This window comes from Lagopus leucura, unplaced genomic scaffold (genome assembly GCF_019238085.1).
Source record: "Lagopus leucura isolate 7727_CA_CO unplaced genomic scaffold, USGS_WTPT01 Super-Scaffold_739, whole genome shotgun sequence".
NCBI lineage: Eukaryota > Metazoa > Chordata > Aves > Galliformes > Phasianidae > Lagopus > Lagopus leucura.
Genome location: NW_024962255.1, coordinates 15,213,929 through 15,231,847, shown reverse-complemented (window position 1 = coordinate 15,231,847; position 17,919 = coordinate 15,213,929). Strand labels below are relative to the sequence as shown.

At 42.9% G+C, this 17,919-nt stretch overlaps 1 protein-coding gene across 2 annotated transcripts in view; it reads left to right on the top strand.

The window, feature by feature from the left end:
• ZSWIM8 (zinc finger SWIM-type containing 8) overlaps positions 1–17,919 on the top strand; it is a 65,395-nt gene that overhangs the window by 38,275 nt on the left and 9,201 nt on the right. For both annotated transcript variants that reach the window (XM_042862830.1, XM_042862829.1), the window contains exons 10-22: positions 3,150–4,158; positions 5,818–5,949; positions 6,869–7,048; positions 8,698–8,881; positions 9,433–9,531; positions 10,431–10,555; positions 11,831–12,062; positions 13,111–13,263; positions 13,936–14,158; positions 14,349–14,638; positions 15,078–15,301; positions 15,592–16,074; positions 16,662–16,830. In XM_042862830.1, coding sequence (XP_042718764.1) covers positions 3,150–4,158; positions 5,818–5,949; positions 6,869–7,048; positions 8,698–8,881; positions 9,433–9,531; positions 10,431–10,555; positions 11,831–12,062; positions 13,111–13,263; positions 13,936–14,158; positions 14,349–14,638; positions 15,078–15,301; positions 15,592–16,074; positions 16,662–16,830 — 3,503 coding nt within the window. The remainder of the gene's footprint in view (positions 1–3,149; positions 4,159–5,817; positions 5,950–6,868; positions 7,049–8,697; positions 8,882–9,432; positions 9,532–10,430; positions 10,556–11,830; positions 12,063–13,110; positions 13,264–13,935; positions 14,159–14,348; positions 14,639–15,077; positions 15,302–15,591; positions 16,075–16,661; positions 16,831–17,919) is intronic.

Here is a 17,919-nt window from a genome sequence, read left to right as displayed (position 1 = left end):
CTTTGGTAATACAGGCTACCAATACATTTTAATGCTTTTTAATTTTAACAATTCAACACTTTAATGTATTTTTGTTTAGCCCAGTAATTCATGATTTTCTGTTTCAAGAGAAACTGCTTATTTGCTTTCTGTGCTCTTAGGGAGCTTATTCTCTGGAGTGTATTGGCAAACAGTGTCACCAGTGCATCGTTTTTTTTTGTCAATGTTTTCGATAGCCTGAGGGAAAATTGTGAAGCTTAGACAGTTTTCTGAATCACGTCATGCCTTGGTAAATCACTGCCATCTTTATGTGGTACAACTTGATTAGCAGTTGAGTTATTGATTGCTCAAGTTGAGTACCGTGGTCAACACTGATAAATTTTTTTTAGTATATGCAGTCTATAAAGTGTGAAGTACAAAATATGCTGAGTAAGTCTAATGTGATATATGTGGTCAGAAAATGTTTTTCAGGGCAAATGAAAATAGTTACACATGAACAGCATTTGGTTTTTGTGAATTGTTGTGTGACATGAGTAAAATGCCTTATCTTTAGAAGGTACACCAGGGATGCTAAAATGGGTGCAGTTTCTGTCTTGTACAGTCTGCAATATGAAATATCTAAATACAGGAGATGAAGACAAGTAAAAAACTATAGAAAACTGGGAATGAAGTTTAAAATAAACAGAACCATCAATTGACTTGTGTTGGGGAAAAAAAAAAAACAGAAAAGGTTTTAGCCTTTAATAAAGTATATAAAAGCGCTACATGTATTCATGTTCAAGCTATCTGGTGCAGTTCAAAATTGCTCAGATCTACTTGAATTCATGCATAATTGAAATACTTCTGCTTAATTTCCTGTTCTCTTGGCATTTGAATAGTCACCAAGAAGATCCCTCTTTTATCCATCGTTGATATCCTTTCCAGTGAATTGTAAGGAGAATTGCTACTGCATTTTTAATTCATTGCAGGTGCTCATCCTTATGTTACCTTTCCTAAGTAATTCCCTCTCCTCTTTCTTACTTCTGAAAATCCTTTCCTCAAGCTCTAATGGCCTGCTCCCTCGTAATTAATTTCTTCAGACAAATGGAAGCATTCTGTGCTGTTTGATGACATTGTTTTCTGTTGCTTTCAATAGGTAAGAGGGTTTAAGTGTTGGGCTTGTACCTCAGATCTCTAAGATCTGTGGCAGGAACAGGACAGCAGTTTTTTGAGACACTTGGCACAAAGACTTTTCTAGAAACGTATTGAATTAGATCACCTAAACATCGTCACCCATTCAGACTAACTTGTTTGCCTATTTAGGCCATACCTGAGATTTGGAGCTGTAAAATGCAGAAATGTTTTGTCTTTCCTGTGGTAACATGAGGCATGGGACTACCTGGTTGTATGGTATAAGGCAGAGGGTACAGCTGCCACTGACTGGTTTTCAGGTCACTAGAGAAAGGTATTGGGCACAGTTTGGTAAAAAGAATCATTATAGAACGGTTTGCGTTGGAAGGGACCTTTAAGATTACTTAGTTCCAACTCCCTGCTATAGGAAGGGACACCTCCCTCTAGACCATGTTGCTCAAAGCCCCATTCAGCCTGGCCTTGAATGCTTCCAGGGAGAGGGCATTTACAGTCTCATTGGGCTACCTGTTCCAGTGCCTCACCACTCCCACAGTAAAGAATTTCTTCCTAATATCTGGTCTAAATCTACCCTCTTCCAGTTTATAACCATTTCCCTTTGTCCTTTCTATATGCCTTTCTAAAAAGTCCTTCCCTAGCTTTCCTGTAAATCCCCTTCAGGTACCCCTTTCTGAGGATAACAGCTCACTGGAAAACTCTCAAAGCAGGCTGTTTTCAAGTAGAGATGCTTCCATTTTGGTGGCCAGCCCTTAAATGAGGTTAGAGAGGGGTGGACTAGGGTCTACCCCTTCCAGTTGCACAGGTGAATTGCTTGCACCTGTGCTCCCAGGGCTGGATACACCCCATGACCAGGTGCTCAATCACTGCTTCATGCTTTGACCTGTCAGTTCCCGTACACTGCTGTGCAATTGAGGTGAATTTAAGCCTACCGGCTTGTTTCAATTACATTTTTGTCTTGCTTGTTCTGCAAGCAAACACAGGATTTGCAAAGTTATGTCTTCTGAGGATAGCCTGCTACAGCCTAAATTAAATTTTAGATAGGCATATCAGGGTAGAAAGATTCATGCCTGAGAGGGAGACTGGGAGGTCCTGTGTGGCTTAGAACTTCTCTGGGCAGGCTGTATCAGTTGTACTTGACAGGAGTTGTTAGCAGTGCTGTTTCACATCTCCTACAAATAGTTTTATCCTAGAAGTTAGAAGTGACCTATGAGAATCAAGTCCAGATCTTGTCTTCACACAGCACCACCCAAAATCCAAATCCAGTGTCTTAGAGTGGTGTCTGAACATCACTTGAACTCCAGCACTCGGGCTGTCCTTGCTGCCCTGTGCCTGTTCCATGCCCACCACCCTCTGGTGCAGACCCTTTTCCTCACCCAAAGCTGCCCTCCTGACGCAGCTCCATGCCGTTCCCTCGGCCCTGTCGCCCTGTCGCCCTGTCGCTGTCACACACAGCAGAGCTCAGTGCTGCCCTCCGCTCCCTGTGAGGAGCTGCAGCCACCATGAGGGATCCCCTCAGCTCCTCTGCTGAGCAAATCCAGGGGCCTCAGCTGCTCCTCACACACGTTGCCATCTAGACCTGTCACCATCTTAGCCATCCTTTGGACACTCTCTGTTAGCTTTCTGTCCCTGTGTTGTGGCACCCAGAGCTGTGCTCAAGTGCTGGAGGTGAGGCCACACAGTGCAGTTTTACGCATAGTTTCAAGAGCGCTTTGCCATGGCACTTGGTGGTCAGATTGCTGGGGCTCATGTTGCCAATTCCTTATTTGAAGCAGGTAACAAAAGAAAGCGTTTCAATTTAAACCTCCCAGTTTGTATCATGTTTTCTTGATGGTACTGCTCACATCTTATTCTATGTTGTGGGCCTGTCTAGGATTGGTTATTTTTAGACCTGTTTCCTTTTTCTAGTCTGCCGTCTTACTGATCTTGTCTATACTTAATTCAAAAAAAGAGCTTTCTGAACAAAAGGAGTGGTTTAAGAGGAAGTTTGTTGCTGGTGCATTTTATGTCTGCTCTCTAGCCTATTCTTTTTCTTCTTCTCTTAGGCGCAGGGACCTTTGCTCCCAGCTCAGGCAGTGGCAGCTAAAAGTCATAGATAATGTTAAGAGAGGTCAGCACAAGAAATCACTGGAGAAGCTGTTCCAGGGTTTCAAGCCAGCAGTGGAAGCCTGCTACTTCAACTGGGAGGAAGCTTATCCTATCCCTGGGATCACCTATAGCAGCACTGACAAGAAAAACTCATTCTGTTGGGTAAAAGCCATCCAACAGAGGAGCTGCCGGTTGCAGTGTGCAGAAGCTGCTTGTGAGGCTGGGAGAGCCCATGGACAGGAGCCTGGGGGACCATGTCTGCAACCTGGGGACAGGCTGCGTCCCTCACCCCAGGAGCCAGCGGTTCGTCCAAAGGAACTTACTGGAAAGCGAAAAGTCGTCTCTGAAACACCGCAGAGAGTTCTGCGACGACTTTCAGCAGAAGGTGATAAAGCTGTGTATAAGACTGCAGTGGGCAAAGCTAAGTTGCCAGTGAGCAAAGGTTTGACCAGCAAGCATAGTGGGAAACGCCGCATGAGCAGTGAAGACAGCTCCCTGGAGCCGGACTTAGCAGAGATGAGCCTGGACGACAGCAGCTTGGCTCTGGGTGCAGAAGCCAGCAATACGTTTAGTTTTACAGAAAGCCCACTGAGCAGGAGCTACAGGGATGCCTTTGAGGAGGATGGTGGGGTGTACTTCTCTGAGGGACCTGAGCCCAGTGTCAGGAGCAGTTCCACAGGCAAGAAATCAACCAAGGATCCTGTGGGAGAGACAGGTAGTGGTGATGATGACCTGACTTCTGCAGATGAGAACAGTGGTGGTGTGAGCCTGAAGCCAGAAGAAGTAGGAGAGAATGGTGCGGCAGGTGGAGGGGATGATGGAGAAGAGGAAGATGATTACCAGGTATACTATCTGAATCCACAAGAGGTAGCCAAGGAAGATGATGACAAAGCTGAAGGGGGAAATGAAGAGGAACAGGATATGTTTGCTGGTATAAAGCCTCTGGAGCAGGAGAACCGGATGGAGGTGAGCAGAATCTAGTTCACAACATTGTTTTTCAGTTTTCTTCATGTATTACAAACCTCATGTTCTCTCCACTCTTCCAGGTATCGCAGTTAACCTATAAGGTGATTATTAAGCCATCATTATATGGCTTAATTATATCATAATCCATTATATCATGAGATATCTACAGTCTTAATGTGGAAGTACCACACTTGCTTTCCTACAAGCTTAATTCCCTTCTACTGTGCAATTGTGTCCTAATTTTAGCTGGTCCTATATTGCAAATGTGTGCAAAACTGTTTTCTTTTCTCTAGCTGTTCAGACAAGGCAAAATAATGAGCAGAGTACTGCAGAGGGTCAGTACCAGGTCCTGTCCTGTTTAACATCTTAATGTTCTAGATGATGTGATAGAGTGCAAATTCATAGATAACACAGAAGTGGGGGGAGTGATGGATACACAAGAGTGTTGTGCTTCCATCCAGAGAGACTTTGTCAGACTGGAGATGTGGGCTGACAAGAACCTCTTTGCATAAGAAGTGCAAAGTCCTGCACCTGGAAAGGAATAACTCCAGGCCACCAGTATGTATTGGGAGTGCTACCTAGCTAGAAAGCAGCTTTGCAGAAAATGATTTAAGTGTCCTAGTGGATATCAAGTTGAACATATGTCAGCAGTGTGCCCTTGTTGCTAAGAAAACCAAAAGTATTCTTGATTTCATTATGTAAAGTATTGTCAGCAGGTTAAGAGAGGTAATCCTTCCCCTCTGCTGGATCCCCCCATACAAGAGAGACCTGGACGTGCTGGACAGAGTTCAGTGGATGGCCACCAAAATGATTAAGGGACAGCATCATCATTCCTGTGATAAGAGGCTGAGAGAGAGGGGACTGTTCAGCCTGGAGTAGAGGAGGCTTGGGATGTTATCAGTGTCCTGATACACCTGAAGGGAGGGTGTGAAGAAGACAGAGCCAGGCTCTTTTCAGTGGTACCAGTGCCAGGATAAAAGCAATGGGCACACAAGAGGTTCCACGTGAACACTAAGAAGCACTTCTTTGGTGTCCAGTGCACTAACAGAGGCTGCCCAGAGCGGGTGTGGAGTCTCATCAAAAATTGTCCAGATGTGGACTTGAATAGCCTGCTCTGGACGTCTCTGCTTGAGCAGAGCTCTTGGACCAGATGACCTACAGTGGTCCTTTACAATCATTATGTGATTCTGTAAAAAGTGAGCTGAAATTCAAAATAAGTAAGGTCAAGGAGTGCCCACCAGGAGGAAAAATCTATCAAACTGCATAAGCAGAAGTTCTTTGGAAGACCAGAGACAATCTAAATAGACACTGTCACATTTCTGTAATTACTTCAATGTACATTCAGGGCTTACACCTAAATAGACAAGCAGTGAAAAAGGAGGTACATGGAAACAGTTATAGTCAGTCAGTTTCCTTTGAGTTATTCTCTGATCTCTTATAGCACTTGAAGGGAGAAACTATTTGTACACGATAAGCATTTTAGGGATGTGCTTAAAGGAATGGTGGTGAAGGCTGAGGCAAGGAGTTCACTGAGCGTGCCTGCTGCTGAGATTAATTGCGAGTTGTGTTCTACCGAGACTTTGAGAGGATTGGTTTGAGCAGGCTATCTCTAGCCTGAAGGTGTGTGATTTGAATATGATTACCTGTTCTTTCTTACAGATCCTGTTTGCCTGTGCAGAAGCCCTGTATGCACATGGATACAGCAATGAAGCATGTCGCTTAACTGTAGAACTTGCCAGGGACCTATTAGCCAACCCTCCAGATCTCAAAGTAGAGCAGCCACCAACTAAGGTAGAGAATACTTACCTAGTTTTGGGGATGGAGGGTAAAACAGAATAAAGATGTGGGATGGGTACATCAGCATTCCTAGGCGTTTCTTGTGTACTGTGATTCAGGTCCCTTCATTGATGTTGTCATTAACATACCTGATGTGTTGATGTGTCGTTGACATACCTGATCACTGTGCACTTGTGAAGGAATATAAAGGAGAAAAAAATGTAAGAGGCCATTCAGCTTGAGTTTGAATTTTTAAGAAACTCTGGTTTTGTTACAAGTTCCTCAACCTGGTTTGTTAAGAGCTGCAGTTTTTTTAGGAACCTGTTTTGAATCTGGTTGAGCATCTGTTAAACAGGATAAAGCATCCTGTTTAACATCAAAGAATGTTTTGTTTAAGAGATACCTGCTACTATGTGCTATGAGATTATACAGCAATAAAGTCTTGATTTTTGTGTGGATTTGTGCAGGTGACCTTCCTGTTTCATATGTTTCTTTCTTAGTCTTTTTCTTACTGTGCTATTTCATAATGTGCACTGGAAATGTTAGGAGCTTTGCTGTTTTAGAATGCAAGATTGGATAGGAAAGAAAAAAGCATAACGTTATGGAAAATTAGTTGTAGTGGCACTAAGCAGTTTAAAGAAAAGCTCCCCTGGAACAAACCAGGCATGCAGCATCTGCCTGCACAGCATCGGTCCAATACCGGACATGCATGTCATCAAAGGCCAACTCTTTATCATGTTGTGCTGAGATGAGATAGGGGGAGGAGTGATGGTGGTTAATAACCACTGGGATTTGTTATTCTTCAGCAAAGGAAATAAATTCTAAATGTGTTTTTTTCTTCTGTCTCTTGGTTATTGCAAAGAATAGGAGGGCGAGCATAGCATCATTTAGGATGTTTAAGAAAGCATCCTGTTACAAACTCTTTGTCAAACAGGGCAAAAAGAACAAGGTATCAACCAGCAAGCAAACATGGATGGCAACCAACACCTTGTCCAAAGCTGCTTTCCTGCTGACTGTACTGAGTGAGCGGCTGGAGTACCACAACCTGGCCTTCCGAATAGGAATGTTTGCTCTGGAGCTGCAGAGACCGCCTGCCTCTACAAAAGCACTAGAGGTAAAGAACATTTTAAAGGCAGTATCCATGATAAACATTGTGCTACTTGAATGCTTATCATAGAATTATAAGGTTGGAAAGGACCTACAAGATCACCTAGTCTAACTGTCCTCTCATTACCATTGCTACCTCAAGCTACTAAACCATATCTTGTAGCTCCTCATCCAGATGCCTCTTGAACACTGCCAAGGATGGTGACTCCCTGGGCAGGGCATTCCAGTGCCTGTGGCCAGTGCCTGACCACTCTGAGAGAAAAAGTTTTTCCTTATGTCTAATCTTGTTGGTTGCCTGGGAGAAAGGCCAAACCCCTCCTCATCACAACCTCCTTTCAGGAAGTTGTGATGCTTATGGTTCCCATTTAAGTTCTTGAAGCTAGGTCATTTTTTAATATGTTCTCTAAAAATTGTTTATACTGAGACAAAATGGGCTGTCCACAAATCCCAAGCATGTGTTGATTTACCAGAAATTTGATTAGAAATACCATTTCATTTGGGGTTGTCCTTCACTGAAATGATGACCAGACATCCTTGCCAAAAGGCCTATGATTTTGCGTGAAGGTAGAGTCTTGAAAGTGTTTAAATGAGAATGGCATATTTTATGAGTATTTTATTTTAAATGCAGCAGTTTACTTGTTATCTTAAGTATGTTTCCAGTTTGCTTGGACAATTTAGGAGGAAAAAAACAACCATTTGTAAACTGAATTGTCTATACTTGTATTGATGAAATAGTTTGAAATATATTTCTTAGGGTGTACTGCTACAATTCTTTCATGTTTGAAAATTGTTGCTCTTTGTGACATTGCATTTGTTGGCATATGCTCATGTGCACACTGCAGATATATAGTTTTGGACACTGCCTAATTAGTACTAGGCTTCCTGTTTAGAAAAGAGAAGTACTCAGTTAAGACCTTGTCTATTTGATTTACAGCCGCATTGCTTTGAATGCAGTGTTGAGCATTCCCTGGAGATGTGTATTATTGCTAGTAATTCACCAAGTACACTTGTTACACTAATTATCTGTACTTCTTACAGTCTGATTACAAGATTAAGTGTGAGATTGGCAGTCACAAGCTACCTATGCTGTTTAAGAGAAAACAATCACTTTCAAATTTTCAAAATAGAACGAATGCAGAAATTGCAGAGTATTAAAATTTAGGTCTTCACCCTGGTATGTTGTACTTGCTGCCACCCTGTGCTGTTATTCTCTAGTCAATCTCTCTTGTATCTAATGAGTGTACTTCTTAGCTTAGCATCCTTTTTTTGTACGTGTCATCACTTCTATAGTGCCTTATCTAGTCAAACGCTTCTCCTGCTGTTCCTTTGATAGCTCAAGAGTGATAATTTGAGTGAAAAAGGAGGCTGTGTATAAATGTGGGTCAAGATGTATATTAAACTTGAAAATCTGATCTGGTGGTTGGCAAGCCTCCCCAGGGTGGAGGGGCTGGAACTAGGTTTGAAGATTTAAGGTTCCGTACAACCTAAGCCATTCTATGATGATTCTGTGATGTGTGTTCACTGTGGAAAGAATTGGGTGCTAAAAACTGCTGTAATGTGATGGACCAATAAAAACTATTGCCATACTTTCAACGTATGTATAGGGAAAAATGGTGCTGATGACAGCTTCTTCTGTTCCCTTGTGGTTACTGCCAGGTGAAGCTGGCATATCAGGAGTCTGAGATTGCAGCCCTCTTGAAGAAGATTCCCTTGGTCACTAATGAGATGAATACTATTCGAGGAAGAGCTGAAGAACTGCGAGAAGGAACACTGTGTGATTATCGTCCTGTCCTGCCTCTCATGTTGGCTAGCTTTATATTTGATGTCCTGTGCACTCCAGGTACTGTCTACATTGGCTTGAATGTGCAAAGGGAATCTTTTGAGATTCCAGGTCTTGAGGGGTTTTCAAACAGAAAATGTCTACTGGATATATAATAACTTAATCTTGATTCTTCCCACACTGTTTCTTGCTCTTGCTTCCATGTTGCTCCAGAGATATAAATTCTCTCTTTTTCTTTTTACATTCAGAAGCAACTGAAAACTTACCATATTCCAGCAGCACTTGTCTGCTTTTTTAAAATGGTTAAAATGATTGACTTTTCTGCTATTATGATGGTTATATTCAGTGGAAGATAATATAAGTGCAGGATTTAAAAAAAGAAACCAACATTCTGAGATTAGATGACTTGGTGATGTTCCTGCCTGGTTAGGAGCCTTCTGAGTTTAGAGGGAGAAAAAGGGAAGAAAAACAAGGTATTGTCTTGAAACTGATACAAAGATTAGGAATAGGAGCATGGGAAGCTCTGCAAATTTAGAAAGCTCTCAGAAACAGCTGCTACCCTGAGATCCTAGTTCTGAAAGCTGAGCACTAATTCTCTTGTCTTCTTTCAGTGGTTTCTCCTACAGGCTGTAGACCTCCAAGTCGCAATTGGAATAATGAAATGCCTGGAGATGAAGAGCTTGGTTTTGAAGCAGCTGTTGCTGCTCTTGGTAAGAATTTTTTTTTTTTTTAACAAGTAAAAGCTTTTCTTATCTGTGTTCTGCATCTTCTCCCTTATTTTGGGTGGTAAAAGGTAAAAAATAGCTCGTTCCAATTTGGTACAAAAACGAAAGTGTTTGCATGGTTTGTCAGAACTAGATGCAGAAAGATTCTGCATGCCAGGTTGAGGTGCCTCAAAAAAAAAAAAAAAAAAAAAAGGAAGGGTAATATGGGGCAGGAACTGGATGTACCATTAAAGTAGTAATGGTATCTTAGTTTTCTTTTTGATCTCTTGTGATGGAAGATGTATTGCTTTAATGAAGATGAGCAGTTTCAGAGGAAAAAAAAGAGGCAATCATTCAGAAGAGATTAGACAATGATGGTGAAAGACTAGCAGAATTATTAAGCAGTATCATGTAATTCAAGATCTTAGAATATTGGATTCCTACCTCTCATTTATAACAGCTTCAGTGACAAAGCAGTAGTTACGCTTATTCTGTTGGTAGTAATGTATGCCTGTTATAAAGCTGCATGCAAAATTAGGAATAGGATGGGTTAAACAAGACTGGTCCTCTGTTGCCTTATCTCTGAAAGGACAAAGATGAGTTCTGTATGGAGCAGAAATGCTGGCTTTGTAGCATCTGCAGAAACTGGAAAAATGTATTTCAAGATGAAGTTGTGGATGTGTCTGGCCTCTTCTCTATGGCATGTTCTGATCATATTGCTCTGACAGTTGTACCGTGCTTGGTATTCTGGGGGCATACGATCACTCCTGTTTATTCATGACCTATTTCTGAAGTTAACAGAAAAATGGGAAAAGTTCTTCTTCATATGTATATATGTTGCTAAGGATGCAGTGTAGTCCCATGGGCTCACTTGCCTTTTCATCCCTCTCTTTTCTGGCCTGTAGGCATGAAGACAACTGTCAGCGAAGCAGAACATCCTCTGTTGTGTGAAGGCACTCGAAGGGAGAAAGGAGATCTGGCACTAGCTCTGATGATTACCTACAAGGATGATCAATCGAAGCTGAAGAAGGTGAGCCTCCCTTTAAAAGGAGACATAGAGATGCAGAGTAAACCGTGACTGTGTTTTGATGGATTGCAGAGTTTTCCCAGTGAGCATGAGTCACTGTGTTGTGCACTGATGATTTGCAAGCACATGGTTAGTTTTTATATTCTCTTACTGAGGCAAAATCTGACTGCACAGTATGCATTGTCCTGGAAGAGGCGCTCCTACCAAAGGTTTCTTAAGCTCTAGTTGAGAGATGCTTTCTGACTGTAGCTTATACTTTTACTTGGCTGCTAAAACAAGGTTTCTGTCCCAGGGGTTTCCAGTATGCTCTGTATCTGTTATATGGGGATTAGTTCTGTTTTGCTGCAGCATTTTGTTTTCTTTTTAATCTCTCATTCTATATGCAAGTTCAATCCACTGTGCCTTAATGGCTCATGCAAAAGAGGGTACAACTCTGCTCCCCCTTCATGACTTAGACGAAAAAACTTATAAAAAATTGTTGAAGCTTCAAGAAAGTTTTTATTTATCGTTCTTATTCAGAAGCACTTCTCCCAGTAAGAATACTGTTAATGTATTTCTCTCACCTAAAGCTGAAGCTTTTCTGTTATACTTTTCTCAGCAATGAGGGTGAACAGGGAGGTTATGATATCGGTCATCTAAAAATAAGTGCTCTGTCAGACATGTGATGTTCATTCCATGTATAGAACAAAGAGTAGAATTGGACAAACACAAAAAATAATGTGGTCAAGCTTTGTTCCCCAGTTCTGTAATAAATAAAGTGAAGAAGGTGTTGTTATTGTGCATTGGTGGGAGGCAATTTCTCTAGTGTCTGAAAGTTTGAAGTGGCTTTGCCAGTTTCTTAGTAATTGTGTGACAGGAGTTTTGGATGTTGAGCATGGAAATTTAATGACTTGAATTTAAGAACATATAATGACAGACACTAAATGTAGAATCCTCTGTTCTGTCCTTGATGTGGCAGAACTGCTTCTGTAATGTCAGTTTAGGTGTTTTTCAAGTGCAGGCAGTGGCTTTTTTGAAGTGAAAATGGGGATATTACTGAGTACAAATGAACTGTTGCAGTGCAGGCCATATGGCTCTCAACTGTGCCTAGCTGATCTTCTGTGTGAGGAAGTGCTGCTCCTTTTACTGGAAAAGCATTCTCTTTTTTTCTCCAGTTGAGTGGAGTTTATAGTCTTCCAAGAAATGATGTGGTACTTTCCCACTATTTATTAGTATAATGCCTGTTCTCTTACCCATCTGAAAAGCTTTTTTATATAATTTTTTTTCTTTCTGTTAAAGATTTTAGACAAACTTCTGGACAGAGAGAGTCAAACTCATAAGCCACAGACTCTGAGTTCCTTCTACTCTTCCAGCAAGCCTACAGTAGCAAACCAAAAGTCTCCTTCCAAACATGCTGCCCAGTCCACTGCAGCCATCCAGCAGCTTCCAGGGACTTCAGTTGCTCAGCAAGCTGGTGTAAGCCCAGCAGTTCAGAGCAGTCCTGAGACTTTTGTGGAGAAGAGTTCACAAGGTAAGAGATGATTTATAAAGGTTATGCTTGAAACCCTTTGGTCATCCACGTAAAACCTAAACCATAAATTCACATCTGTGTTGAATAGTAGTCAGAATGATTTATATCACCACCTGGTTTCTTGGTGGTTACTGGAATATTATTTCCTCTGTTGTTTGCTTGAATCCATTTCTGTACACGTTGTTTTTGCTTAGAAATTCAAGCTAATTTTCAGGCTTTCCTGTCTTGAGCCAGCCGTGTTAGCCAGTTACTGTAAAACCACTATGATTCCATCTTTTAGGCTTATATCAGAGGTGCAGTGTTCAGAAAGTTACAAACTGAGTCAGATGCATTCATGCAAGATAAATAAAATTGCTGAAGATCATTAGAGATGAACAGTATGATTTTCTTCTAGCTGTGTGTATAATCAATGAATATTAAGATGTTATAATTATGAAATAAACAAGAGAGTTTGGCAAAGCAGATTATGATAACAAAGAGAATAGATAGAAAGCTTACCCATATCCTGGGCTCACTTAGAAAACTCCAGCAGAGCAGATCTCCAGACGAGATCCTTCCCCACTGGTAGCCAGCTCTTAAATAGGTCCAGGCTCCACCCCTTCCAGCAGCACAGGTGAATTGCCTTCACCTGTGCTCCTCTGGCTGACTCATGGCTCACCTCAGGTGATCAATCAGAGGTTCAGGCCGTGACTCAGCAGTTCCCATACACTGTGCTTGCACTTCGGTTACAAGCATTACGTGCAGGAGAGTGGATGCTCACTTAATCCTTCCCATAGAGATGAGTTGTAGCTGAGGATAAATACAATAAAGTTAGGGTTGCTGGAGCATTTTTACTGTAAATTTGCATGGTTGCAGCAAATTTTACAAATTTTGTGTTAAGTTTCAGTGTTTTTAGCCTACTATCTGATGAAATGCTTAATGCAGAAAAAATTGAGATAATCCTGCTCATAAATACACCCAAATTTCTAAAAATCTTGCATCTTTTAATAATTTTAAAGATGCAGAAAGAAATTGTAATAATTAGCTTGTCACTGTCCTGTTTATGCAGAGAGCTCTCAGAGGTCCCCCTGTGAGCCAGCTGGGGAATCCACTGTCTTGAAACAGGAAGGAAAGGTCCCCAGTCGTCTGGCCCTTGGAAACCGAGGTGGATACAACGGAAGATGTTGGGGTTCACCTGTGAGGCAGAAGAAGAAACACACAGGTAGTAACTAACACCTAGTGCTGTGCTGGGTACCGTGCTGAGATTTCAATTGTTCCCTTGCTCTTTCATTCTGCTTGTCAGCCTTTCCTATACTACAGGAGCAGTTGATTATCTTTGAGTTGTTTGGCATGGAAAAAAAGGTTTTGATCCACAGATTTCCTCCCCAGCCTCTAATGAATTGCAGTTTACCATGTGCATGCATTTCTCACAGCAGCTATGTTCTGGGTAATGGACTAGATATCTGGAATAGAATATTTGTTGTTTTCAGGGAGCAGAGCACTGTGCTCCTGGGTCTAGAAACAAATTTAGGGGAGCTGCTGCCTGACGCACTTCTCTTCAGGTTATGGAAAAGCTTTGTATAAACTGTGCAGCCTGCACCAGGAGGGCATCTATAGATCTTAAGTTTGTTTGTATATTTGCATCTTGTTGTTATATTCTGCCGTAAAGCTTAGCAGATGGAGAGAGTGGCTGAGAGATACGGTGTTAAGGGGAAAATGAAGTAACACTCTTCTCAGACTTTTCTGCTTTTTAATCCAAGAACTTCAAAGTGATATCTGTGGCCAAACTGATTTCTTCTCATCCAATTTGCAGTGTTAAACTCTCACTGACATGACTGTTGGTGATGCATGAGGTGCACCTGTTGACATTACTGTATGTGCTCTGGTGTTGTAGGCATGGCTAGTATTGACAGCAGTGCTCCTGAAACTACCTCTGACAGTTCTCCAACACTCAGTCGGCGTCCCCTACGTGGGGGATGGGCAGCAACATCTTGGGGCCGAGGACAAGACAGCGACAGCATCAGTAGTTCTTCAAGTGATTCACTGGGATCTTCTTCTTCCAGTGGCAGTAGGAGAGCCAGTGGGGGAGCCCGTGCAAAAACTGTGGAAGTTGGCAGGTAATGAATAGTACATGATGCAGACAGGCAGCCTTCCCTGATGACGGAAAACTAGCATGTGTGCATTAGGAAATACTCTCCTGGGAGAGTTTCTTTGTTTTCTGTGGACCCTAAAGATAAGAACTTTGCACCTGAGTTAGAGAACTTGGAGTACCATTGCTCTCTGAAAATTTTCTCTTGTTTTCTTTAGGTATAAAGGGAGGCGGCTGGAAAGCCATGCTCCTCATGTCCCAAACCAGCCTTCAGAGGCAGCTGCCCACTTCTACTTTGAATTGGCCAAGACAGTCCTTATCAAAGCAGGTGGAAACAGCAGTACCTCCATCTTCACGCACCCTTCCTCCAGTGGTGGACACCAGGGACCACACCGCAACCTTCACCTCTGCGCCTTTGAGATTGGGCTGTATGCACTAGGGCTGCACAACTTTGTGTCTCCCAACTGGCTCTCTCGAACTTACTCCTCCCATGTCTCCTGGATCACAGGTTACAGCAGAACGTAATTGGGAGGCTGGCTTTGGGGCAGGAAAGGGCAGGGGGTGAGCTAATTCCCAAAGCTGATGATGCTGTGGCAGCCATGTAAAGCACAGATGGCAGCAGCACAGGCTAAGCACTAGTGACTTGTGCAGTTTTGTTTCAGTTCTGAAGAGCCTTAGACTCTTTCAAGTTCATCTCACTGCCTCGCATACATCTTTAGCTTCATTTTAATAATGATACCTTCACTCACTGCTTCCTTATCAAGGGCTCTTCCCTGTTCTGTGTTTTGGGAAGAAGAACATTTTATTTGATTTGCAGCCTAAGGTGAGCAACAGTACTCTGTTGCATAACTGAAGAAAGTGATGAGTGCACCCCCTGTTGAGGGAAAGCTGGCAGGAACTTCTGTGGGCATGGTCAGTAGTGTGAGAGTCTTCTCTTTTACTCTTAGGGCAGGCCATGGAGATTGGTAGTGCAGCCCTGAACATCTTAGTGGAGTGTTGGGATGGACATCTGACCCCCCCAGAGGTGGCATCATTGGCAGACAGAGCCTCGCGGGCCAGAGACTCCAACATGGTGAGGGCAGCTGCTGAACTGGCACTCAGCTGCCTGCCCCATGCCCATGCCCTGAATCCAAATGAGATCCAGAGGGCTCTGGTGCAGTGCAAGGAACAGGTGAGTGTTGAATGGGGGCTAACAGGCTGGTTTCCAGCATCAGGGACGTACTGTTACTTATGGGATTGGCACCTGTCTGCTACAGAACAGCCCTTAGTCTCAGTTCTGTAGGTTTTTCTTTTGTGAATAGCTCTGGCTATTCTGCTGCGCAGTTGTGGTCTAGCTGCTCCCAAATAGCTTCGTTCATTTTAGAGTGCCTTATAACTTTTCTCCTGTTGTAATTTGTGTTCTTGTGTTCCTGTTTCTTCATTAGTCACTTGTTTGTTTGTTTTTTTCTCCTCTGCCTTCAGGACAATCTGATGCTGGAAAAGGCCTGTATGGCAGTAGAAGAGGCAGCCAAGGGAGGTGGCGTTTACCCAGAAGTTCTCTTTGAAGTAGCTCACCAGTGGTACTGGCTTTATGAACAGATTGTTGGTGGGACTCCAGCCCAGAGAGAAGGTGCCACTGGCTGCAGTGCCGGTGGTGCACGGGCTGCGTCAGAAGCAGCACGTGGGTTGACAGACAACCGGGTGACCACTGAGCCAACCACCGTAACAGTGGCAGCTGCAGTAACCGCAGCAGCAACGGTCGTGCCAGTAATCTCTATGGGGTCAACCATGTACCAGCAGCATACGATGGCAGGACCGGCAATGGCGCATACACACACGCAGGGCCTCCACCCTTACACCACCCTTCAGACTCACATTCCCTGTAATCCCCAGTATATTGGACACACTATCCAGCACATGCCACGTCCAGCTGTCTTCCCAGTGCCTGGCTCAGCGTACCCACAGGTGAGTCTTGCCTGCAGCTCACTCATTTACAGAAATTTTGTGTAACTGCTTCCAGAGGGAGTATGTCTAGCTGGGGGGAGCGTGGGGCTCTCCCTAGCTGTTTGGCTGTGTTTTGAGGTTGGCGTATGTATTCTTTTACTGGTTTGCGATGCCTGCTTTGGCTCTCCAGCTCAGCTTCTCATCTGATAAAGAGCCTTCTGTAGGTGCATGTAAAGTCTTGAAAGAATATGCAAGATATTAGTAGGTTTTAATTTTTATTACACAGTAGTTTTTCAGAACACACGCTATGACAGAAGCCTTGTTATCTTGAAACTAAATAGAAAGTACAAAGGGAAAATTAAAGGTTATTTTAGCCTCTGTGAAAGTTCTTGGAATGTTTTTGTGCAAAGTAATCAGATTTAAATGGAGGAGGAACAAGCAGTTGTAGTAGTCATGTGGTGCATAATAGTTACTGGGCTGCTTCTTGCTATGCTTCCTCTTTGTAGTTGGACTTCCGCTGCTTTTGAGGCTAGTGTGGGGGCATCGTATTTCGGACTTGGAAATGGTGAGATACAGTAGGCATGACCGTTATTTGTTGTCTATTTTAGAGTGTCCATCCAGCATTCATAGGAGCGCAGTACCCCTATTCGGTAACAACACCATCATTGGCAGCTACTGCAGTGTCGTTCCCTGGTGTGCCAGTCCCATCCATGACACAGATAGCAGTGCATCCCTACCACAGTGAAACTGGACTGTCACTGTCTTCCAATGTAGCGAGTAAGTGTTACAGCCCTGCATTGTGCGTAGCGTACGTTTGCTACTGTGTCTCCTAGCTGTACTCCCCCAAGCCCTGCTCCTTACCTACATCACTTGGGACAAGGGTTCTTGCCCTGAACTCTGACCAAATCCACCACTGCCTAAAGATGCGCCTGCTCAGTCGTACTGAGATTTGTAATGAGGCCTTATTTACCTAGTGGAGCTTTAACTGATGTCTGGATAAATGTACAGCATTATTTTCAACTCTGAGACTTCAATTCCATGGACCTCCTGGTCTTCTGACCTCTAACTTACTTGAAGTTTTAGCTCTCAGTGTCCATTCCTTAGGACAAGATGAGCACAAACGATCTTGAGCAGACTTGTGATTCTTTTGGGAGAGCATGCAAGGAGAAGACAGTAGCACTGATGGATATTTTTCCCACCCTAAGAAGTTGGAGGCATCCAGTACCTGAAATGTAGAACTTCTGTAGGGAGGGCGGATGCTGTGGCAGAATCACATCAATAGTGGTCTGAATGAGTGCTTACATGTGCTGGGGCTAGAACAGTGGTGAAGACCCTTCAAGCAGCATGCAGCATTGGAATTGCTGATGCTGACTGAGTTCTTAACTGAACTGTTAATTCATGCTGGAGCATTTAAAATAACAAAAGGAAAAAACAACCCCACCCTTTCCAGTTGCCATTGTTTAAGGCTTTCAGAAACTTCTACTTTCAGTTCTTAAAATAGTGTCTTGCTGTTCCTGAAGAACATAGCCACATGGTGACAACTGAACTTTGGCAACAATTCAGTTAATTCTTGTGGGTTGTTCTCCTTGGCCAAATGTCAAATGTAGCATGGATTTTCCCCACTTTGTGGGTTGTTTGGCACTTTGTGTCTCTTTGGCTGAGGAGGTTAGACAGACCTGTCCTGGGAGGCGTATTGTTCTCAGATATACAACTATTCACTAGGAAACATTGAAAAATAAAATAAAAAAAAAATCCTCTCCATGCATTTCTTGAGAAGCAAAGATTAACTTGAGTCCCTTGTCAGAATACAGCTTAGTGACTTAATTTTAACTGCTGTCAAAATTTACAAGCTTACGTGACATAATG